The sequence below is a fragment of the Hypanus sabinus genome, chromosome 10 (assembly GCF_030144855.1).
Source record: "Hypanus sabinus isolate sHypSab1 chromosome 10, sHypSab1.hap1, whole genome shotgun sequence".
In the NCBI taxonomy this organism is placed as follows: domain Eukaryota; kingdom Metazoa; phylum Chordata; class Chondrichthyes; order Myliobatiformes; family Dasyatidae; genus Hypanus; species Hypanus sabinus.
Genome location: NC_082715.1, coordinates 59,065,146 through 59,090,451, shown reverse-complemented (window position 1 = coordinate 59,090,451; position 25,306 = coordinate 59,065,146). Strand labels below are relative to the sequence as shown.

Genomic DNA, 25,306 nt, shown 5'->3' with positions numbered 1-25,306 from the left:
TAAGCAATACAACCATAATCAATTACTGATCTAATCATAGCTAGATATATTAAGTACATAGTTTCCCACCCTGCTGCCCAGTCACATCCAGCAATACTTCTCAAAACACTTAAAACTTTCTCACACTTTCCAATTTTTTTAATCTATATTAACCCTCCAATTAAGTCTTTCATCAAACCAGACACCTAAAAACTTGAATATGTACCTTGACTCTTTCTAATGGAGAATCATATAAACACAATTAACAATCAGGAATCTTTCTTCTAAAGCCAAAAATCATATATTTGGACTTAGCAGAAATCCTGAAACCCCATTTGTTTGCCCAGTTTTCAACTGATCTTAAAGCCTTTTGTACCTGCTTTAATATATACTTGACGTTTCTTCCTGTTTTCCAGATTGCACCATCGTCTGCAAACAACCTCAGGGTCCAGGGTCCACAAAATCTTCTCCAACTATCCCTCTTTGTATTTTATATTATTCTCCTTGCTACTGCTCTTTCCTTTTTATACTCCATATCATTATCTAACACTGGGTACTTTCTTAATTTCTTGTAAGCTCTATTTCTGTTTCTTACTGCTATATCACAATTTTTATCCTACCATGGAACTACTGCTCGAGCCTTAGGCACATTCTGTAGTGGAATAGTCAACTGAGCAACTTTATGAATTATAGAACAGAGGGATTCATTCCAATTGCCTATGGAGCCCTTGCTATCAATCTCTTCTATTATATCCACAGCTTTCTCCTGGTACTCATCCCACCGGGCTAATGAAAAATTGTACCTAGCAGCCCTTTCCTCAACTTCTACTATCAAATTTCTACCAAATATTAAATATTGATCATTTCCTAGTATGTACCTGTCCATAACATCCCATTCCCCAATCCTGGCTAAGTTTGAGGAAGTGATTGATAAGTCTAATTGACTACAAGTATTCTTTACAATATTAAATCTTGTAGGCCCTCCTTTGTTTAGAAGTACCATGTTGTATTTATCTAAAAACTCCACTACCACCACCATTACTGTCTTTACTTTCACTACCCCACATAGTATTATGGCATTGAAATCTCCAACCCAGATTACTGGGGATCTTACCTTATTCATAATTCCATCAAGATCTGGTAACATCATCATATTACATGGATTATAGAAGTTAATCAAAGTTGTTTGACCACAAGAGCTCCAAACCTCCACAACCACAATTTCACTGTTAAGATTTAAAATCAAGTCTTCTGAACTGAAGTCCTGTTTTTATGAAAGTTGCACACCCTCCACCAGATTTACCCATTCTGTCAGCTCTCAAACTATCATACCCAGGGATCACAAAATCTAAATGAGGCTTTAACCATGTCTCCTGTATACAGATCAAAACAGGCTTAGCTTTAAAAGTTCCAATAAACATTTTAAATTCTTGACCATTTGCAATTAAACTTCTTGCATTCCATTGTAATATTAAAAACATCCAAATACTGATTATCAGCTTCTTCATCCACATAAAGCTCCCCCATACTCTCTGACCCCAACGACTGGGAATTGTCAGTCATATACTAATGTAATTTTTCCGGTAATACCTGTTTCATATCAAGGAATCTCTCTGCAGCTCCAACAACTACTTTTTTCATATCCGACCTCTTGGTTGCAGTTTTATCCCTGACCAGTACATCAACAACAAACGTCAAAAAATACTCTTTAGTCATCAACAACATGTCTGAAGGAACCATAGTTGGAGAACGCGGAATGTGCTGACTCGCCATCATTCCAATCTTTTCTTTGCTTATCCTTTGCTCTCTATCAGCTTCCTTTACTGCCTCAGCATATGATATTTTTTGTTGGTTGCTAACAACCTGAATCTGCTTTGCCTTAATAAAATAATCACATCCTCTGAATGCCCTCCAGTTACTGCATTTAGGTGTCGCTGCCTTACACGCTTTAATATCATCATCCTCCCCACATTTCACACATCTTCTTTTACCTCGACATGAACCAGCAACATGTCCAAATCTCTGGCAATTATAACAGTGCAAGGGAGGTCTAATGTATTCTCTAACTTGATAAGACATGCTCCCAAGATAGACTCTAGTTGGAAGAATATCACCTGCAAAAACCTGTAGGACAAGAGAATTCCAATCGTCTCCTTTTCTCGATTTTAATCGCTTGGCTTCAATCACTCAACCACCTTTAATATTGTCCAAAATTTCCTTTTCAGCTATGCCAGACCAAATAACATACACTACCACCTCCCCCAACTCCCTTCCTTTCTTTCGGAGTAATACACTCCACTTTCACAATCAATTTCCCCACCGTTTTAGCACTGTTATATTGGTCAACATCTTTGCAACAAATTTTCAGCAATCCATTATACAAAATCTTGGCCTGGAATCCTTTACCTATTTGGTTCTCTAATGCTGCTGCCACTTTCAAAGGATTAAGGGCTCTAAATCCTCTATCCCCTTCCTTCTGACCTTTAATTTTATACAGAACTACAAATTCCTCCAGGTCACCCATTTTCCTCAATTCGTTGTCCCCTATTACAGCGGGTCTTTCACTTGATGCACCTCTTTTTTGGCTACCCTTACTTCTGGAGTATTCCACAATCTCCCACCCTCCTCCTTCAATCTCCTTTCAAACTACGAGGCTGAATAAAGGGGAAGAAAACAAATTAATATAATACGTGAAATTAAACGAACTGACCAACAAAAAGTAAGGGAAACCACCACTGATCAAACATCAAAAAACCGGTCTTCGCTCTAGCTCTACTCTCCCGATAGCGGAACCGAGCCTGCGACATGCAGTTACACCAGAGCGCATGCGTCGCCGGTCGCGGGCCCGGCTTCTGGGCATGCGCGGCAGCCTTCAGTCCCTGGCGGTGCGGGAAGGGAGCGGGGGTGCCGTGGGATTGGCTGCCTGCTGATCGCGGGGCGGCGAAGCGGGATCCGAGGCTTCGAGCTGGGCAAGGGCCCTGGTCTTCCGCCATCCCAGACAAGCTTGCTCGGTGTCGGCTGGAGAGAGGGGAGGAAGATCATGTCGACGTCCAGTCACAGTGAGTCCTGAGCTGAGCTCAGCGCTGGCGCTGGTGCCACCACCCGGACCGCTCACCTCCCTCGCTTGTTGCTGCCTCCCGTGTCAGGAGTATTTACGTGTGTGACGCCTGTGCAGAGAGGGTGTCTGAAAGTCCAAACTTACACCTTGGCTGTACTCTTTCCAATGGGCTGATGGTTAGTTTTAACCTCACTTAAAGCCCAGATCTGTGCTTTTGATTTCGTTTTTGTTTCCCGCGTGCATTTGTCTGAACACGCCTCCCTGGGAAGTTTATATACACTGCGCATTGTTTACTTGACGGTGAAATTAACTTCCGGCCCGGAGCATCAAAATAAAATGCTTGAACTCAGACATGCGAATGGTGCAGGTCAGCGCACATCTGTGGGGATTAGAGCAAAAGAAATCAAAGTTAACATTTCACGTAGGGATCGTGAGCAATTCTGGCGGAATTCTCAAGTCCGGTTGCATTTCTGAAGCGAAATCAAGGATCATTGAGCTGAGAACCAATTTATTCTCTGCACATAAGAAGTATCTACAACATTTTTATATAACATTCCACATCAAATTTCTTTTGTTTGAACTGTAAAACGTTGTTAATAGTCTTGTGAAAGTAAATTATTAATATTTTGAATAATACTGGAAAATAAGCAGATTTGTGAATTGGGAAGGAAACGGAATAGTATTCAATGTATGAACTGACACGTTTGGGTTTAAGTGATTTTTCTTTGGACCTTTTTGAGTTCTGTCACCTAGTTCACATTCGCTTCACTGAGCTTTTGCTTTGGATTTTACGGGGAAATGCCAATATTTCCACGTGAAGCTACTGGCATTTCTCAATTTAAACGTTGGTAAGTTCTTGTTGTGACTGTGAACGAAGTCACCGGAACACTGAACCTGGTGATATAGAAGTCTTTATTCAGCACAGCAAGCAGGCATCATTCTGGTGACACTGTTGGTAGAGGGTCACAAACCCAAAGGTATATCACAGTTTTATATCCTTCAGATCAATGGTAACAGTGGATGATTTAACACAATTTCAATAGTTACAATAACTTCATTCAATTCAATATGTTGAGTTGACAGTGCTTTCTTTGAATTACATATCTAGAGTCACACATCTCTGAATGTTCAAACACCTTTGTCACAAAGTACTTCTTACAAATAGTCCAAAATTTCTGGGGGGCAGAAATTCCAGACACCCAAAATTAATGTTGTCGGGGCAGTCTCTAACTACATAAGTATCTTGATTGCCTATACCTGTGACTATATTTGATATGCTAAGTGACAAATTCAGTCTGGTCTTACTTAACTCCAGAATACTCCCTAACCCTTCATAATTTCCAGTTGTGAATTACACCTGCTCTTTTCTGACCAGTGCAACATTAAAATTAAAGATTAGCTTTATTTATCACACGTACATCGAAACATACATTGAAATGTGTTGCTTGCATCAGAACAAGTCAACAAGGATTGTGCAAGTGTCGGCACACTTCAAATGTAGTATACCCACAACTCAATAACTCTAACCATAAGTCTTTGGAATTTGAAATGGAACCAGAGCAGCCAGAGGAAGCTTGTGCAGTCACAGTTAGAGTGTACAAATTTCTTACAGACAGTGGTGGGAATTGAACTCTGATCTTACAGCTGGTGCTGTTAACCTCTACACTAATGTACCACACTTGTACTTTGTAATCTAGACTGTATGCTTCAGAAGCCCTAGATCCATATGTAAATACGATGTGTTTACAGCATTTTGTGATATATTTTTTTCTCTCATTAGTTATGTCTGTCATAAAATTTAGTATTGGGTTCCTTTCAGTGCAGTTACTGGTTCCAAAGTCATTGGCCGAGATTTTCTTGAAAATCCTGGTCAAGATGCATGGAACGATACAGTCAGCTCTTGCTTCCAGCCCCTTATCACCTAAGCTAACTTTTTCTTTAACTTATCTAAACTACTGATGTCCATTCATCTGTTACCCTGGTGTTTATCAATCTATATACAATACATATTATTTGTAGCATTATTCTAAAGAGTAAATCCCACTGTGCTGTCTTTACGACAGTTATTTAGTTTATAATATTTTCGCTTAGTAATTCATTCAATAGTATTTTCTAGTTAGAATTAGAAGTGTTTAAAGTGTATTCATTGCATGTAAAATATATCGGCATGCGATGACGTCACATCCGGTTTCGCCGCGTCTTGTGGGAAAACACCGGTTTGAAATTAGCGCGAGGGTGGGGGCTTTCCACGAGGCTCACCTGAGCACAAGCAGTTTTGCAGGCATGAGAAATCACAGTGAGAGCAACGCTGTAAGTTAATAGATAATCGATATATTGAACTAAGATGTTAATGCTGATCCTGTTAGAGGTAACGTCGGTAGATAATGTTTATGCTTTCGTTAGTTAAAGAGTCGCGGATAGTTTGCATGGAAGTGTATTTAAAGTAGTCAATGGAGCAGGTAAACTCTCCCTGTATACTGCACCTTAGTGTAATGTAGTTATAGTCACCTTTGCAAGTATTTACACTTGAAATGTGATATTAAGGAAGGAACAAATACTGTATCAATCTTGTATTGTTTTATCAACAGTTTTCACCATATGTTAATGTGAAGAGTGAACAGTAAATGGTTAATCTTACTGCGATCTGGTTCTTATTAACTGTGGTTTATCCGGACGTTAAATTCGGCGTTTCGTTACACCCGAAGGAGAACGTGACACCCACTATGGCCCCATGTGGTTCTACATATGATCACGTAGCATCCAAAAATGTCTGATCTCAAGTTTTGGCGTCTTGTTCATCCTGATTTTGGGAAGTATTTGTGCCATCTCTGGAGATTTTCTCCCTCAACATTATGTTGACAACCTTCTTATGACCAAATTCTTGTGAACTGTATAAGATTATTAAACCAAAACTCAATTTAACATCTTAATTCCAAAATACTAATTTGTTATTTCTAATATAAATTTTTAAATTTATAATGAATATCCTTTGCCATAGAAAATAACAACATCAATATTTGTTATTTAAAATAGCAAACATTACTAAGAGTAGGCAGAGACTCAAAAGGCAAAATTATTCCTATTGTGCTTAATGATTTTATGAAAGCATCCCAAAGGGTTTCACAGGAGTGTTACTGAAAAAAAAATTGTTCAGACCTACATGAAGAAAATTGGAGCAGGAGACCTAAAGCTCTGCAAAGAGAACTTCTAAGGAGTACTTTAAAGAAGAAGAAGTAGAGAGACGAAATGGCATGGGGTATGTCATCACTTAACATATACAGTGCAAAAGGCTTGGCATTCAGCACGAGAGCAGTGAAATTTTGGGTAGGCAGAAAACTTGCCGAAAGTACTGGATCAGATTGCTGGCTGATGGATCACTGATGTACCAAGCAATTGAAGATTTATCATGTTGCCGAACAAGATGAAAGCTTATGGAAGTTTTCTTTTAATTGCCTGACAAAGTTGGTGATGACAAGCATAGGTTATGGATTACACCAAAGGTAATACTTTGGTTTTCCCAGTACTCAGTTTTTGGAAATTTCTCTCTATCTAGTACTGGACATCAGGCATTAATCTTTTTGATTTTCTTAAGGATACCTGTTCCATGTGCATTGAATTTTATTTTAATACAATTTCTAGTACTTAGTTTCAAGACTGTTTCCATGCTGTATCTCTTTGATTGTTATTTTAAATCTGAAAGCTCATGCTAGTTTCTTCTTTTGTTAACAGAGGGAAAGCCACGTTTTGATGTGTCATTAGCGCGTCTAACTCGGCGATTTATGGAACTTGTCAGGAAGGCTCCTGATGGGGTTCTTGACATCAATGATGTGGCATGGATGCTTGGAGTGCGAAAAAGGAGGGTTTACGATATCACCAATGTACTGGATGGCATTCATCTGGTGAGAAAAAAATCCAAAAACCTGATTGAATGGATGTAAGTTAGTTTTCACAGTAGATTATTCTTTATGTAAAATTCAATATTCATTAAATCTATCTCTTCTGTTCATCATTGAGAAAATTAACTGTAAGTAATCCCTGATTTTGTTTTCTTCAACTAGACTTGACTAGAAATTGACGTTTGTTGTATTTTGAATAATACATTGATTCAGATTTTATATTTGTAATGACAGCAAAATTACATGCAGTTGACATCATTAATCTATTAAACTGACAGCTTTTTTAGAGTGAATACCTAGTGGTTACAGCAGAAATTGAAAACTTGCCCTCAGTGATTCCTTGCATCAATCATAGCGTTATTGCAGATTTTACTGATCCAATCAGTGATCTGAAGAGAACTGGAATTTTGTTGAATTTTACATTGGAATACGAAGCCATAATTATTGTTTATTTCTTTCTCTGACCCTAAAGTATTATTATTTCTGGAATATTTTTAAATTACATGTCATTTAAACTTTTTTTAAAATCAGCTTCTATATTATCCTTCATTCCTGTAAAGTATGTTTTTTAAAGGTCTCTTACAGCTGAGATGAAAGGAAGGGAATTTCACATCCCAATGATTAGGATGTGCAGTTTTCTTCAAGCCCAATCACAAATGTTAATGCTTCAATAAAATCTGCAAAATGAGCCATTAGTAATTGATGAAGTATTTTATTCATATTTTGTTCTAAATTTGTAATTCAGACAGAGTTCATCCAGTTGAAGTTGTTTTTCTTGATGTGCTTCTGCACAAATCTATAGGTGGGTTTAACTGGAATAACTATAATTAATTTCACTGTACTGCAAACCTACTCAGTTAAGCTCCAGTTATTCCAGATATAGGAATGGTTATTGCACATCACAAATGCTACTTGCTGCTTACTTGTCAGTTTCAATATTGTATCATCGTCGCAGTAAGCAAACATAGATATCATAATCTCATTGCAAGTAGAAAGAGAAATTGTGTTGATGTCAACACAACTCACTTTTCTTATTATGTTGAAAAGATCATTAACAAAGAGGCCATGATTGTTGTCTTGCAGAGTTCCTGCAGTGATGTCCTGTCAGAGAGATCTTGAGCAGCCATAATCACCTTCTGTTTTGTGAACATTGACTCCAGCCAATAGCAAATTTTGCCCCCCACCCTATTATTTACTATAGTGTGTAAAGGCTTCTGATGCTCTATTTAATCTGGCAGTCATTTCTCCAATCATAATTCAGCTCTCATGACTTTTTTGACCAAGGCTGTACTAATGGTAATAGTACTTTATAGATGCCGAGTGGGAAATTCTCTTGCTACAGCAGCAATATTTAAAAATACACAGCAGTGTGCAGACTTAACTAATAAAGTACAGAATGATAATATACAGTAATAATGTAATAATGTGCAATAATAATGTATGAAATAATAATGCAGAGACTATTGTACTATGATGTTTGTTCTTTTGTCACACAGAGATGTATATGCTGTATATACTTATTGCATTTGGTAGGAAATATTTTCTGTAATGATGCTTGTGGCAGTGGAGCTGAATTGCCTATTCCAAAAGGTGCTTATTCAGTAGGTCACGGAGCGGATGTGCCAAATTGTCCATAATGGATAACAGTTTGCTCAGTGACCTCCTTTCCAAACCTATCTCAAAAGAGTCCAGGTTGTAGCCAAGGATGGATCCAGCCTTTTTGATGAATTCAGTGATGACTGGACATAACAGTCTGGTAGAAGAGCTCCAACATCCTGCTGCACATTTTGAAGGATCTCAGCTTCCTTAGAAAATAGCTTGCTCATCCTCTTCTTGTAAACAACCTTGGTGTTGGTTTGACAGTCAAGTCTGTTGTCAAGGTGAACACCCAAGTATTGGTACTCCTCCACCGCAACTTCTCACAGAGTGCACACAGGATTTGTCACAGTCCTCTTTCTCTTAAAATTAATCACCATCTCCCTTTTTTTGGCCACATTCGGGAGCAGGTGATTACTCCCGCACTGCTCCACACATTTGTCCGCCAGTCCTCTGTACTCGGGACTCCAGCCAATCTCTGATACACCCAATCACCGCAGTCATCAGAGAACTTCAGAGAATGTCCTGAGCTGAGCTTAGAACCTAAACTGAGCATTAATAAGTTTTTGCTAAAAGTACAAACAATTGTAGTTTCAATTACCTTCCAGATGACTGTTCTACAACTCTTCCACTTTTGTCAGTTCTGTACCAGAATTGAAGCTGAACTGAACAGCTAGAACTGGAATATAATTTAAAACTATCATCAGGATATTTGAGACCCAAAGGGTTTGCCCTATCTATATTGTAATTTCTTAATATTGCATTGAGTTAGAGTGTAAGGAGGAATCTCGATGGATCTTGCATGTAACACATGCTGAAGATGTTTCAGTTCGGCTTGCTCTTCTACCTTCATGTGCTCCATTTTGTTATTAAGTAATTTAGAATTTATTTCTTTAATTGTCCTACATTGTTCATAACTAGACTATAAAATTTAATCTGATCCAAAGATTGCAATTCATTTTGGTTTCTTGGGCAGATGAGTTCAAAATCTGCCAAGCTTTTGGTCTTACTCTACTTCAACTCACAAATATTTTTTCTTTTGTAACAATTTGTTAAGTTAATGTTTCTCGCAGCCTAGTAACAAATGAAAACAATATCAAAAAGGGTTTATGTTTTTTGTTAACTGAATCATTTTGGGAGCCAATATAACTGACTACTCACTTTTTAAAAAATCAACGAATTTGGTTTACTTTCTGAACTAACTCAGTTAAATTACAAACATGGCAAAGTTGTTTATTTAATAAAGAGAGGCTGCAATTTTAGTTTTAGTTAAGTTTGCAAGAATGATTTAATTGATTTTATTGCATGATTTTAAACCTGTTTTATGAAATATTAGTACTTTTACTGCCAGGTAAGGCAATGTCTTGCTCTTAAGTGGCCAGAGTGTTAATAGACAATTAAGTAATTTACCTTGTTAATTAATCTCCGTGTGAAATGATTGATTTACATGCAATAATTTTTATTCCACGGAATATTTTCTTGTCATTTCATTTTGTGTGCAATATTTTGAACAAATTGCCTTCCAGTTAAACAAAAAGACAAGCTTTTATAGTAGCTTACAATTTACCTGTTTCTGTTTGTCTTTTAGAGGCAAAAATCCACAAGAAAGATTAGCATATGAAGCCCAATCTCGAAAACTGAGAAAAGAATTGGCAGACCTAACAACGGTAGAGAATTCTTTAGATGAATTAATCAAGGACTGTGCTCAACAGTTATACAGTTTAACAGAAGACAAAGAAAATGCAAGATATCTTTTTGTTTTTAAGCAAGTTACATATACGTGTCTGCTTTCAAGTTTGAGAACATTGACATTGTTTTGAATAGTGCTGCACTACAGAATGTCTTATGATATTGCAAATGTATTTCGACCAGTATTAGATTTTTGACTGATTCTTAGTCCTTGTGTTGGATTTGACTCTCATAGAAACATTCTACTATATCTGAAATTATAAGCCACAGGCTGATGGCAGTGGCCATATCATCAGAACCAAATAGTAAGTACAAGGCAACCATTGCTTCATTTGGGATGATTGTTTAGGTCCCTGCAGATCAGTTGCATTGGAGATAAAAGGACAGGTGCTACATTTCCTCTGGTTTCATGGAAAGCACTGTGAGAAGGAAGGTGACCATTTCCAGTATTTTCTGATTTCATTCTCAGATTGCTCATCTGCTTTTTTAAACAAAAAATTCTCCTTCCTCGAAATAAACTGTGGAGGTTGGTTTGCTTTTTCTATGGGCAAGCTAACCTGTTGTCAACTTTTAGAGATTGGCATTTTGTACATTGTTTCCTACTGTACCTTCCAGATATACCTCCCTACATCCCCATTAAACCACCCCACATCACCTTTATTTGTGTTGACCATTTTCCATCTATTTTCCTATTTGACAATTTTATTACTATCTTATAATTTGTTGCAATCTTTAGTATTATCTTACTTCCATACTCACTATCAAATGCATATTTAAACATTTGGAAAAGTTTATTGAACTTGCAGATTAACACTATCCTCCACGTTGTACCGTAAGTAGTTAGCCTGCATTCTCACTGTGCACTGTCTTGAAGCCAGCTTTCAATTTATATAACTGCTTTTCCCTGGTATCTAAATTTTCTGATTTGTATTGGTCTATTAGCAAAACCATTATGAAATTGTAGGTAAGTTGCTTCTCTTGTATGTCCATTGTTCTCTTTGTGTTCAGTGCAGTTAGTAACAGGTATTTTCCCTTTTGAAATCATTGCTGATAAATAATTGTACTTTTCATTTCTACTACATATTTCCCTTTACACTTTCTACAAATATTTTGAGATGTTGAAAGCAACACACACAAAATTCTGGATTGAACTCAGCATATCAGGGAGCATCTATGGAAATGAATGAACAGTCAGCATTTCAAGCCAAGATATTGAGTTGATCTTTAGAGAATGGTTAGAAGGGGCAATTAAAATCATTTGAACAGGTAGATTTTGATGAGTCCTTTTCACAGCAAAGATAGGTGAAGCAAGGTGGGTAGTGAGCTATCCAGTGAGAAATTCTAATCACTGTATTGTTGTGATGCTTTCCATTTGCTTCATCGTCTACAGTGAGGGTAGTCGTGGCTTTGACTGTAACCTCGTGTTTTCCAGAGTTGTCCTCTTTTGAGTGAATGGAGGATCTGAACTGGGTGACGTAGGTGGAGTGAAACTGATGGAATTTGCAAATAAGAAACATGCTAGTAAATAAGCACCTGTGTCTATGGAACAAGTTGGCAGCAAAATAACATTCTGAAATATGTAACGACTTTCTTTTTTTTTAAGATAAACTTCTTTTAAACTATAGTTAAACTTCCTTAATCCAATGTACTTGAGACTTTGATATCATACTGGCAGATTATTTGGTTGCTGTTCCAATTAATACTCCAGAATACTTTAATGTCTACACAGAGTTTATAGTATATTTTTTTCAGCAAACCCTGTTAAGGAGCACAGGAATATATAGAGCCAGTGTATTAATTTAAAGTGGAACCTGCATCCAGTGAGCCTGTTGCCAAACCTTTGGGGCTTCAGAACAATTGGACAGCAAATTATACAGTCTGATTAATTTTATACATCTGAAGTTATGGAAGTTTTGCAAATGTGAATTCAGATAGTAATTGAGGAAGAATGCATTAGAATATCATTGTAGATTTTGGGTTTCCACAAATTGTAATCACGTTTAATCTTAACAAAAACATACACTAGCATATGTAACTTACAAGGACATCCACGATCTTCAAGCCTTCAAGGAACAGATTGTAATCGCAATCAAAGCTCCCCAAGAAACGAAGCTCGAAGTCCCTATTCCCAACGAGGTAAGATGATTTTGACATTTGTGGTTTCTGCAACTTCTACAGGCGTGGAGTCATCTGCATAGTTGTAATTAATGTTGAATTCGCATTTTTGAAGTGGAGTTTTTCTGCCTGTTAATGAGCGATATCTATTTATAATTTATATACTTATCCTTAGAAGAGGAATCAGTAGGAGGTAGTAGGAGGTTTTAAGGAACATGTTAGAGTAACAGAAAAGAAAGAGAAGTTTAAGAAGGGAATTCCAGAGCTTAGGGTTCAGACTCCTGTTTTAATCAGCTGTCAGGAAGCTTTGTTTGGAAAAGTGCAGAGATCCTATTGTACTGCTACTGACAAAAGTTACAGACTAGGGAAAAGCAATGCCATGGAGGGAGTTGTCAAAATTGAGTTTGTCATTCCAGGTGGTGAGTATGGTTGTGCACTACTGGGTTGAAAGCCAAACTGAGGCAATGTCAACAGCAATGTAAGAGTCAGCAGCGCAAGTTTGGCTTGGGGAGAATCAGTATGCAAGTAGAGGAAATTTGGATGATTACTTAAAAATTTGTGAGATGGGAGCTCAGTCAGGAGAACATTGAAATCGTTTTAAGACTGCTAATGTACATTTTCATGTGCATGGAAATGTGTGGCCTGAGATCAGCCATGGAAATAAAAAAAAATTTAACTGAATTAGATATTGATTATTAACACGTATTCAAATTTATTCTAGTTATGTTTAATTCTCCATGGATAGTTTTGTTGTTTGGACCCTTGTAAGCATTAACTTAATTTAAAAGATCTGAAAATTAATATTTGTTGCTCTTAAAATTGGAGTTTGTCTGCATTATTGAATCTTTACCTATTCTTTATGTTACTGGTGACCCAAACTAGCATTATGCAAAATAGTCAACATCCTTTCTATACAGCCAATTCTAAGTAATGGTGAGAAGGTATATTTTAATTTTTTTAATACTTGAAAAATGTTTAATCAACTTGGAATGTAGTCAGTATTCAATAATAAAACTTGTAAAAGTAAAGTCACTACTTTTTAAAAATCTGGTTAATATCACTTTTGATCAGGACACTCACTAAATTGTTAATAGTGCGCTGTCACTTTTTAAGTTACTGGTTTTTGAAAGAATGGTATTGCATTTTGTTATGATTGTGAAACAGCTTACATTTGAGCTATGCTGATTCTTTGAGCTGAAATTGAAATAATTTTATTGATAGCCTGTGCAGTTTGCATCGAAATTACTAAAGAATTTGTCTTTGTATCTCTATACAATGTTTTCATTTTATTTCTTGAATTTAAAAAAATGTTTTTATTTGTATAGGAGAAAATCCAAGTTTGTATAAAGAGTACTGAAGGACCAATTGACGTATTTGTGTGTGAGATGCAGGAAGAATATTGTCCTCCTAAAACGTGTGAAGATGACACGTCCAATGGGAATGAAACAATCTCCTCAACAGATGAGGCAGTGACGTTACCACCTGATAGAGGTGATGCTCCTTGTTTATGGCAAGATTGAATAAACATTTATTCTTGGTGATTATGCAGAATGATGTTGTAATGCTAAATCACTTCAAAATTTGAATAAACTATAAATCCTACTAATAGGAATGGGTTAGTAAATTTGCTGATGACACAAAGGTTGGGGGTGTTGTGGATAGTGTGGAGGGCTGTCAGAGGTTACAGCAGGACATTGATAGCATGCAAAACTGGGCTGAAAAATGACAGGTGGAGTTCAACTCTGCTAAGTGTGAAGTGGTTCATTTTGGTAGGTCAAATATGATGACAAAGTATAGTATTAATGGTAAAACTCTTGGCAGTGTGGAGGATCAGAGGGATCGCGGAGTCCGAGTCTTTAGGACACTCAAAGCTGCTGCGCAGGTTGACTGTATGGTTAAGAAGGCATATGGTGTATTGGCCTTCATTAACCATGGGACTGAGTTCAAGAGCCGAGAGGTAATGTTAGAGCTATATAGGACCCTGGTCAAACCCCACTTGGAGTGATGCAGGATGGATGTGTAAACTATAGAAAGGGTGCAGAAGAGATTTACAAGGATGTTGCCTGGATTGGGGAGCATGCTTTATGAGAATAGAATGAGGGAAGGCCTCTTCTCCTTGGAGCAACGGAGGATGAGAGGTGACTTGATAGAGGTGTATAAGGTAATAAGAGGCATTGATCGTGTGGATAGAGGCTTTTTTTCCAGGGGTGAAATGGTTAACACAAGAGGACACAGTTTTAAGGTGCTTGAAAGTAGATACAGAGGAGATGTCAGGGTTAAGTTTTTTATGCAGAGAGTGGTGAATGCGTGGAATGGGCTGCTGACAACGGTGGTGGAGGCGGATACAATTGGGTCTTTTAAGAGACTCCTGGATAGGTACATGGATCTTAGAAAAATAGAGGACTATGGGAAAATACAGGATTGGCACAGCATTCACAAGATCACAAGACAAAGGAGCAGAAGTAGGCCATTCGGCCCATCGTGTTTGCTCTGCCACTCCACCATGAGCTAAACTATTCTCCCGTCTAGTTCCAATTTCCTGCTTTTTTCCCAGATCCCTTGATACCCTGACTAATTAGATACCTGTCAATCTCCTCCTTAAAAACCCTTAATGATTGGGCCTCCACAACTATGTGGCAACGAATTCCATAAATCCACGACCCTCTAGCTAAAAAAATTTCTCCTTATCTCTGTATTAAATGGCACTCAGCACGTGGTAGTAACACGTGGAATGGGCTTCTGCTTGGCTAAACCACACACGTGGTCGCAGCGTCCAGAAAGTTGGCAGTTTTAGCGAAACTGTGTGAACAGATGAAGAGTTGGTCATCGTTGGTCCAAATCCTGTTTGGACCGTCAGGGTCACCAGTGTAGCGATGTGCTACACACAGCGCTGAAATAACGACACGCAGTCAGTAAATTGTTTCGAAACTAGTTTATTCAAACTTCGCGGCGCTGGCATTTAAATCCCTAGCGCCCGCCCTCTCCAGGTTGAAATGACGTAAGAGGTGCATTACCAAAGTCTCCCCCTGCGCACTGGCTATTTGTGAGCCAGTTCGCCTGCGCAGAAAGTGGGTCGCCACAACCCTCTAATTCTAAGACTGTCCTGGACACACCCACCAAGGGAAACAGCCTTTCCACATCTACTCTGTCCAACCTTTCCAACATTCAAAATGTTTCTATGAGTTCCCCTCTCGTTCTTCTATACTCTAAATGAATACAATCCAAGAACCGACAAACGCTCCTCATATGTTAGTCCCTGCATTCCAGGAATCATCCTCGTGAATCTTCTCTGAACCCTGTCCAACATCAGCACATCCTTTCTAAGATAGGGTGCCCAAAACTGCACACAGTATTCCAAATGGTGTCTCACCAGTGCCCCATAGAGCCTCATCAACAACTCCTTACTCTTATACACTATTCTTCTTGAAATGAATGGCAACATAGCATTCGCTTTCCTTACTCCCGATCCAACCTGGTGTTAACCTTCAGGGTATCCTGCACTAGGACCCCCAAGTCCCTTTGCACTTTCGATTTTTGAATTTTCTCCCCAACTAAATAATAATCTGCCTGATTGTTTCTTCTTCCAAAATGTACAACTGTACATTTCTCAACATTGTATCTCATCTGCCATTTCTTTGCCCACTCTCCTAAACTGACCAAGTCTCTCTGCAGCCTTTCCGTTTCTTCAAATCTTCCTGCTCCTTCACCTATCTTGGTGTCATTGTGGGCCAAAGGGCCTGTTTTGCACTGTAAGTTTTCTATGTTTCTAATAGCCTGCAGTTGGGCGTAGCTGCAGAGTCTTCGGCATATCCCAGACTTAGCAAATGCATAGTCAGATGCAGAGTTCTGACTAACTGCAGATGTAGTTGTTTATGTGCACTTAGTCACTGTACTCACCATTGAGACCAGCAGTGTTTTTGTGAAGAGGAACTCTGGATACCGTTTTGTCTAGCAAAGTTTCGTTTGAGGCTGCTAGCCTATGAACAGTTTGCTGATTTGCTTGAATCCTTGTGGGCAAAGTGCTTTATCTTTTTTTTGTTTTTAGTAATTTGTGTTGTACTGTTTTAATTATATTTTTATTCAATTATGTTAATTGCTCTTTAGTTTTAATCCATCTGATAAACTTAACAGCTTTAAAACCCTCTGACAGGTTGAATGCTCTTCTAATGTGTGTGAATTTTTGTTTAGTTAACACTATTGTAATTTGACGTGACAACAAAGCTATCTCTGTAGATAGACTTTTTAGAACAAGATAAAGGGTCTTGCAGTGGTCTTTTCAGCAAAATTAACGCTCATGGAAAAAAAAGGGACTGTGCCAAAACACAGGAGATTTGCTGAAGGAGTGGAACAGAGTGGCGAAGACTGATGTTTATCAGACTGGAGATAAACTATTGTATTTCTGCAATTCTCACTGTCTCAGTAAAGCAGCCAGCATAATAAAAGTCCCCACCCACCACAGATATGCTCTCTTTTCCTCTGAGGGCACACACCACCAGGCTCAAGCACAGTTCCTACCCCACTGTTAAAGTGCTATTAAATGATATGAGATGGACTCTTATCCTCACAGTCTACCTTGTTATGGTCTGTGCTGCATTATTTTACATGCACAGCACTGTCTCTGTAGCTGTTATGCTTTATTCTGCATTGTTACTGTTTGACCTCAGTGCACTGTGTAATGATCTGATTTGCATAAACAGTATGCAAGACAAGTTTTTCACTGTATCTTGGTACATGTGACAAAAATATTCCAATTCCCAAAGTTGGTATTGAAGCTGCTGTGTTTCTTCACAGCATTGGATTTATGGTGGATGATTTCAAAATTTGCAGCTGTCATGAAACCTAAAAGTAACATAAAAGGGGGGGGGGGGGGAAGGTCCTGCCAGAATGTATCTATCTCTTTTACATTGCAGTTTTTGCTGCTGGCACTGAAAGGGGACGTAGTTGGTTAGAATGGAGAGACAGCAGATTAAGTCTAACGCAGAAGTATAAAGAGACATGTTTTAGCAGGAATAACAGGGTGGCAATATAATGTAAAACCAGAAGTTCAAAATTAGTTGTAACTGTAGAGATAAGCAAAGATAACTGGACAGTGGAACATTGCTGGAAGGTTTGAGTGAGAAGTCTGATCAAAGATAATTGACAAAAGATCTAAAAGCAATTCTGAAAAGTGCTGTTTGTAGTGAGTAGTTAACATTTACACCTTGCGATGTCTTCTAAAGGATGGAAGGAGGTTTACATGTAACTTTCAAAGAGGAGTTCAATAATAAAGGGGTGAAAATTGCATTATTACTGGAAGGAGTTCAGTAATCTTTAGAATGTAAATGCAAAATCTGGGAAGGGTTTGATCAGCCAAATGGCCATCTCCACTTCTGTGTGATTACAGTTTTTACTTGTTGTTTGCCCTGTTTTGTTTGCTTTAGGAGCTTGTAATATAGTCTCCTGTTTTCTATATTAATTACTCATTCTAACTAGTCATTCTTTCCACTTTATAATACAGTTTTTATCTCAGGATTTCAGTCTTAAATTTCACTTTGATTATTATATTTTAGGGTAGTTTCTTAAAAGCATTGCCAGAATTACAGTATTGATGAGAGCTTTAACATTTTTTTAAGTAGTGACTCTTCCCACTTTATCCAGTAATTCACAAGACTGTCAGGAACCAAGTAACTGTTCTTAATCAATTTGAAGTAAGAAGAAATAGAAGGAATTACAACTGTCCAGGATTGTCTTTAATCCTTCAACAAATAGTCCCTTCAAACAAATAAGGAAAAAGCATGAATGTGACATTACCTTTATTTGCAACATATTAGCTATATAACCATAATTTGAAGCTGGAAAAACAGGTTGGGTGTTACCTTTGTAGGGATGGGAAATTATGTGAAATAACCCCCTCCTGAAGCAGCAACCCCTAGAAGTTTGTTGTATTTCCTCCCCCTCCCCACCCCAACCTTCACTATTGATAACTTATTCATCAAGTAACACTCAGATAACGACCATGATTTGACAACTGAACTGAGCCAGGTGATATATATTATATGTATGATAGATATTAACATTTCTTTAAATATACTCTTAATATTTGGGCTAGTATCGCCTTTTGGCATCATCTGCAAGATTATCTCGCATTCAGTAAAACATGGTTCAGAGGCTGTTATAAGTTTCTGCTTTAGGACCTGAATGCCTACACTTGCTCACAGTGCTTATAAATGAGTAAAGCTTACCTCAAGTGAGGTACTGAACATTGATTCAACAAGTAGATATTAAAGTGGTAAAGGACAGGAAAATCAGAGAAAGTTTGACGTCATGAAATTCTGAATTAAGTCACCTGTAAAGTACGGGTGTCTTATGTTGATGTCTATGTTTATTTTTGGGTTTTAATTGTTTTCTAATTTTGTTTCAGAGAAAAACCTTATGGAATGAAGTGTATAATATTAGTACTGAGACTATCAAGTTACACTTTACTGAAGACTAGAACACTTCAATGCATTGTGGATTTTCCATTGTTGAACACTGATCCAAATGCCTATAGAGGAGCTGGAAGAAATGGTGTCCTGGGAGGCCATGCAATCTGCATGTCTTGACAAATTATGCACAACCAGTTGCAATCCAGTCTTAATGTATGTTATCAAGAAATACCAAATGGCTTTGCACAGAAAGTATCATCAGCTGTCATTTGGCAGTGATTTGGTACATCAGTTGAGGAGAGGTTTTGGAAAAGTGTGATTTGCCAACTGGCTAAAATAAGCTTTTGTAAATATTTTACTGGTTGAAAATACATCATGACAGTGTCAATAAACTTACAAAATATTACCAATGAATGTATATAAGATTGTTTTATGTGCTGTAATATCTTCAGGGTGAACACATGATGAGTCAAAAACATTTTTTTTCACCATGGTGTACAGAATTTGTTAACTAGTGTTATCTATTAACCGCAGACTGTTTGTTACACGGGGTAAAATTTGTTGCATTTGGTCAAGAATTAAAGGCAAAATGCTGAAAGAACACAAGTCAAGCAGCATCTTGGACCTGGGAAGGTTGTAAGAAGACATGTTGTGTCAGGTTGACACCCTGCATCAGCCGTCAGTTAGTTTCATCCCTAAATGGGAACTTACAATTTTTGTCACATGGATGCTGCTTGACATGCTCTGTTCTTCCGGTGTTCATCCTGTTCCAGATTCTAGTATTCGCAACACTTCTGCCTTCATTTCAGCATTGGATTGTCTTAGATCCTAAATTAAATAACACTTCTGCAGAGAGGATAAAGCTGTGTGTTTATACCCCTCCCCCCACACTGACAGACCAGTGAGAACTACTTCATAAGAATCTTTTTGGACAGTATTACAGTTTTTGTTTTTAATTAAATACAGAAAGGCCTCGTAGGTGAAAATTTTGAAAGTCATTAGAACAACTTTGTGTTTCTTTTTAAAAATTAATTTTGTTTATCGTTTTCTGAAATGCATTTATCTTGCATTTCTCTGACACTGCCTGTCAAATTATCCTTGGCAGGTTACTTGGTAATTACGTTAAACCAGCATATTCCTGGTTATTTATATTCCTACATAGTTTTTAAGCAATTTTAATTTGATGCCTTTGGAAGTGCACTTTCCTATGCCATGTTGAATGAGTAGTGTATTTTTAAAATTTCCCCACTGTAATAAAATCATGAACTTGGTATCTGTGTGTTTGAGTTCGACTTCATTAAGGGTTTAACAGTTATACCTGGGATTGATGCTTTTTAGCTTGCTGAGTTCCTCCAGTTTATTTGTGTGTGGCTTTCTTTGAAACTACCTGTGATTTTCATGCACGATATGGTGTGAAATACAAATGTGAGCAGTAACTCTGTTGGTAAAGACACCTGGTGCCGAGTCTGAGGAGAATGACAGGAGTGGATCACGCTGACAGGATGGTGATAATAACTCGGATAACCACACGTTATAACAATGATGAGCAGAAGAGCATTTCTGAATGCACAATTTGAACATTGAAATGGATGGGCTTCGGAAACAAGAGGTCACAGACGTAGACTTCATCTCAAACTGCCAAATCACCCAGATGTTGGCTCACAACACTGACTCCCTGCTTGGACTCTTACACATCAAAAAAAAAACGTACTTTCTTCATCCTTCTTGTATCTGTAAAGTTATTCAATGTTATAATTCTCTGAAACCAGATTCTCCTCGCACCCTGGCTTTTCACAGATACTATGCTCTCTTAACGTTTTAGAATCAGCTTCTTACCCTCCTTTAGATTTCTGATTGAACCTATAAATCTTGTTATTGCTTTTTTGCACTATCGATCGATCTAGCAGTATGCTGCTGCAATTAAACTCCGATAACCTCTGTAAATTTATAAGTTCTTCCCATCCCCATTTCTCCCTCCCTTCTTTAGCCAAGCTACTTACTGCTTCTGGATTTAGTGCAAATTTTTATTTGATTAATTTCCATTTGGAGTATTTATTGAATGCGCCATGTCTACTGCCTCAGCTTCATCCCACTAAATACTGTAGATCAACCAGTAGATGGTGATGTGTTCATACTGAAGGAAACGCTGAAGCTTTTCAGATGACTATCTGATGTTTTTCACGAATTGACTTGTTTTTTGACATCCAGATTCTGTTACTCCAGGTGGCAAACTTCTACAAAGTTAAAATTAACATCTTTATAATCTTATATTGCGAGTGTGATCATTGCTTTGATATCCTCATACAAAGCGAAGAACTTAATTCATGTTTGCAAGTCACTTCCCAATGTATTGAAAGAAGATGTTGTGAGACTACTGCTGGCTGTTGATGCAGTAGCAGCATTTTTATAGGTGCTCCTACTCTTTCTAATTTACTGTTTCCAATTTGTTTTGAAAACTTACTTTTGAACGCAATATTGCTTTTATGACGAGTCGTGCTAAAGTTACTAAAAAAAGAGGACCCTCCAGTAACTTTGGAAGCTATTATGGAGACACTTCGGAAGCATAAAAATGAGCTTCCAGAGGAGTTCCAGCAACTCAGCGCCAAATTTAAATGAATGGATGTAAAATTGGATTCTATTCAAAAAAACTTTAAGTGAACACAATAAACAGATAAGAGAATGAAGACAATTCGACAACACGTACAACAAGCTGGAGGAACTCAGCAGGTCAGGAGGCATCCGTGGAAACGAGCAGTCAATGTTTCGAGCCGAGACCCTTTGTCAGGACTGAAGAGGGAGGGGGCAGGGGCCCCATAGAAAAGGTGGAGGGAGGGTGGGAAGGAGAAGGCTGGTAGGTGTCAGGTGAAAAACCAATCAGAGGAAAGATCAAGGATGGGGGAGGGGATAGATAGGAAAGGTGAAGAAGGAATGTAAGGGGAAAGCACTGTGTAGTAGATGAAGGCAGAATCATGAGAGAGGTGATAGGCAGCTGGAAGAGGAGGCAGAGTAAAACTGGGATGTGGGAAGGGAGAGGGTCAGAATTACCGTAAGTTGGAGAATTCAATGTTCATGCCAAGGGACTGGAGCCTATCTAGATGGTATATGAGGTATTGCTCCTCCAACCTGAGTTTGGCCTCATCATGGCAGTAGAGGAGGCCATGTATGGATATATCAGAATGGGAATATGAAGCAGAGTTGAAGTGGGTGGCAACCAGGAGATCCTGTCTTTTGTGGTGGACGGAGCAGAGGTGCTCGACAAAGTGGTCCCCAATCTGCATCGGGTCTTGCCGGTGTAGAGGAGGCTGCATCGGGACCACTGGATGCAATAGATGAACCCAACAGACTCACAAGTGAAGTGTTGCCTCACCTGGTAGGACTGTTTGGGGCTCTGAATGGTGGTAAGAGAGGAGGTGTAGGGACAGGTGTAGCACTTAAGCTTGCAGGGATAAGTACCAGGTGGGAGATCTGTTTGGAGCTCAGCCAGTAGTTTGTTTTTGGAAGGATTTGAGATTTAGCTGTCGACTGTTCTTTGGTCGACCTTCTCTCGTTGGGCGGGGGGTGGGTGATTTTCTTTTTTGCTATCAGCTGTTTCGTTCTCTTTGCTTCATTTGTTACTTGGTTACTTTATCTTAAAGTTAATTATTTGGATTTAATATACCTGCGGTTTTTATTCTAACCTCTCTTTTAAGTAATATTTAAAATGGATCATGCGATTAATTTACTTAGTTTTAATGTGAAAGGATTAAATCATCCTGCGAAATGTAACAAGATATTTAATTATATTAAGAAATTTAATGTCTCAAATTATTTTTTTACAAGAAACACATGTTCATAAATGTGATAATTTACATCTTTTCAGCCATTGGAAAGGTATATCTTTCCATTCCTCCTTTCAGGCTAAGGCAAGAGGAGTTTCAATTCTTATAGACAATTCAGTTTTGTTCATTTAACATAATGTAGTGTCTGATACCAATGGGCATTTTGTTATAGTGTCAGGAAAATTAGATAATAAATTAATGGTTTTTGCTAATTTGTATGTCCTGAATATAGATGATCCAGGCTTTTTTGAACTTTTTTTTGCTTTTCCCAGACTTAAGTTTATATTATTTGGTTTTAGGAGGAGATTTTTACTGCTGTTTAGAACCTGTCTTAAATCATTCTTCATCTAAACGATTGACTTGTAGTAGATCTGCCTCCTTTATCCAATCTTTTCTAATGAAATGTGATATTGTTGATATTTGGCAATTTTTGTATCTAATGGATAAAGAGTACTCATTTTTTTCTCAAGTTCATCATTCCTATTCCAGGATTGATGGTTTTTTATTGATAGCCAATTGATTCCATTGGTTTGATCCTGTGAATATCAAGAAATTGCTGTTTCAGATTATGCTCCTGTGTTTTTAACTATAAATCTTCCAGGTGTCTCCCAAATAAGCAGATTCTGGCATTTTAATCCAAATTTTTTATCTGATAAAGATTTTTAAAAATTTTTGGAGAGACAAATTATTCTTGTTTTTTTTAAGAGAATACGCTAGAAGAGACTTATTATATGGGATGCTTTTAAGGCTTATATTAGAGGTCAAATTATTTCCTTTACCACAAGTGTTAAGAAAAAAAGCTAATAAGGAGAGAATTGAATTAGCCAATCAGTTGAAACAATTAGATCAAAAATATGCTTTGGCTCCAGATCCTGTTTTATATAGAAGACGTGTTGAAATTAAAACTAAACATGATCTGCTTCTAACTTATCCAATTGAAATGCAACTTTTAAAAGATAAAAGTCGGTTTTTGATCATGGAAAAAAAATTGGGTAAACTATTAAAGAATTTTATAGTTAAACGTCAATTTTAAAAGTATTTAAAGCTAATGGTGATAAAACATTTGATCATTTAGAAATAAACGATGCTTTTAGAGAATTTAACTCTAAACTTTATAGTTCTGATCCTCCTAAAGATAACTCTAATGAATAATTTTTCAGATTGATTAAACATTCCTACACTTTCTAATGATACTCGAAAATTGTTGGATCAACCATTTCTTATGAGGAAATTGCTGAGATTGTCCACTCTTTGCACTTGGGGAAGTCTCCGGGTCCCTGATGGATTTTCTTGAGAGTTTTATAAGGCTTTTTTCTCTTTGCTGATACCTCCTTTATATTCAGTCCTTTCCGACTCTTTTAAATTAGGTAAGTTGCCACAATCTTTTTATGAAGCTTCTATTTCGCTTATTCTTAAACAGAATAAGGACCCAATTGAATCCTCTTCTTATAGACCTTTTTCCTCACTTAACATTGATACTAAGATTTTATCTAAACTTTTGCTGGGCAGTCAATATACAGAATCTTACGTTTTGGTTATATTATATTAACTGAGAGGACTGTCTGGTCTGGGTTTCTATAGAAGCTAACTCTGTTAATAAATTTTCTATCATTTCCATTCTCGGATCTTCAATTCCTTTATCTTTAAGTAACTTAACTGATAATTTTGTAGTTAAACACACTCTGAGTATTTGGGTACAATTTAGAAAATCTTTTGGTTTATTGAGTTTTTCACTTTCCAGTCCCATTTTTTCTAACTTTTTTTTAAGCCTTCTATGTCTGATGTAGTTTTTAAAGAGTGGAATAGATTGGGTATTAAATGTTTTCATGATTTGTTTGTTGGAGATAGTCTGTCTTCATTTGAACAATTGTCACTTAAGTATAGTCTACCAAGAACTCACTTTTTCGATATTTACAAATTAGAGACTTTTTGCGTTCTCAAGTACATACATTTCCTAAAAGTCCAGATAAAAATTTACTTGATAAAATTTTTAATTTGAAACCCTTCTATAATGCATCTATATTTATGTTGTTGGGAATGAGAAATGTTCCTTTAGATAAAATTAAAAATCTTTGGGAACAAGATTTACAGATTTCACTTTCTGAGGATACTTGGAATGTAATTTCTAAATTGGTTAATTCCTCATCGTTATGTGCCTGTCATTTCCTTCTACACTTTAAAGTGGTTCATGGAGCCCAGATGTCTAAAGATAAGCTGTCTTGTTTTTATTCTGATATATCTCCCTATTGTGATAGATGTAATAATGGAGCAGCTTCATATGTTTTGGACCTGTCCGAGTCTTGAAAAATATTGGAAGTATTTCAAACTTTTTCGGTGCTTTTTAAAGAAAATTTTAAACCTAATCCTTTGTCTGCCTTATTTGGTATTGTTGGAGGAAATTATATTATTTTGGAGACACACGATTTGCATATTTTGGCCTTTACTTATCTTATATCCAGGAGAGCATTGTTGCTTAAGTGGAAGGATGCCACTCCGCCCACTCATACTCATTTGCTACATGATGTTATGTTTTGCTTAAATTTAGAGAAGGTTCACTGTTCAATTACTGAACCTAGACAAGGTTTTTTAACATTGTGGGGACCTTTTTTGAATTACTTTTAAAATCGTTGGTTTACTATTAAGCACAGATGTTGGCTAATACTATGTTTTACAATATGTTAAGGATATTTTCCTTTTTTTAAAAAAACCAAACAGCTGTTTTTTCTGGCAGTGGGTTTAGATTTTTTGTAT

General features: G+C 37.3%; 1 protein-coding gene across 2 annotated transcripts; it reads left to right on the top strand.

Moving 5' to 3' along the window:
• The first annotated feature begins 2,864 nt into the window (after positions 1-2,864).
• Positions 2,865-20,008, top strand: LOC132400688 (transcription factor E2F6-like). Of its 2 annotated transcripts, none has more exons than XM_059981920.1 (6): positions 2,865-3,038; positions 6,767-6,971; positions 10,118-10,277; positions 12,241-12,354; positions 13,659-13,824; positions 18,734-20,008. In XM_059981920.1, exons 1-6 carry the CDS (start codon positions 3,020-3,022, stop codon positions 18,751-18,753), a joined length of 684 nt encoding a protein of 227 aa, XP_059837903.1. In that variant the 5' UTR covers positions 2,865-3,019; the 3' UTR covers positions 18,754-20,008. The 2 variants fall into 2 exon arrangements, with proteins under 2 accessions (XP_059837903.1, XP_059837904.1); XM_059981921.1 differs by lacking the exon at positions 2,865-3,038 and adding an exon at positions 3,079-3,213.
• The last annotated feature ends 5,298 nt before the right edge of the window (positions 20,009-25,306 follow it).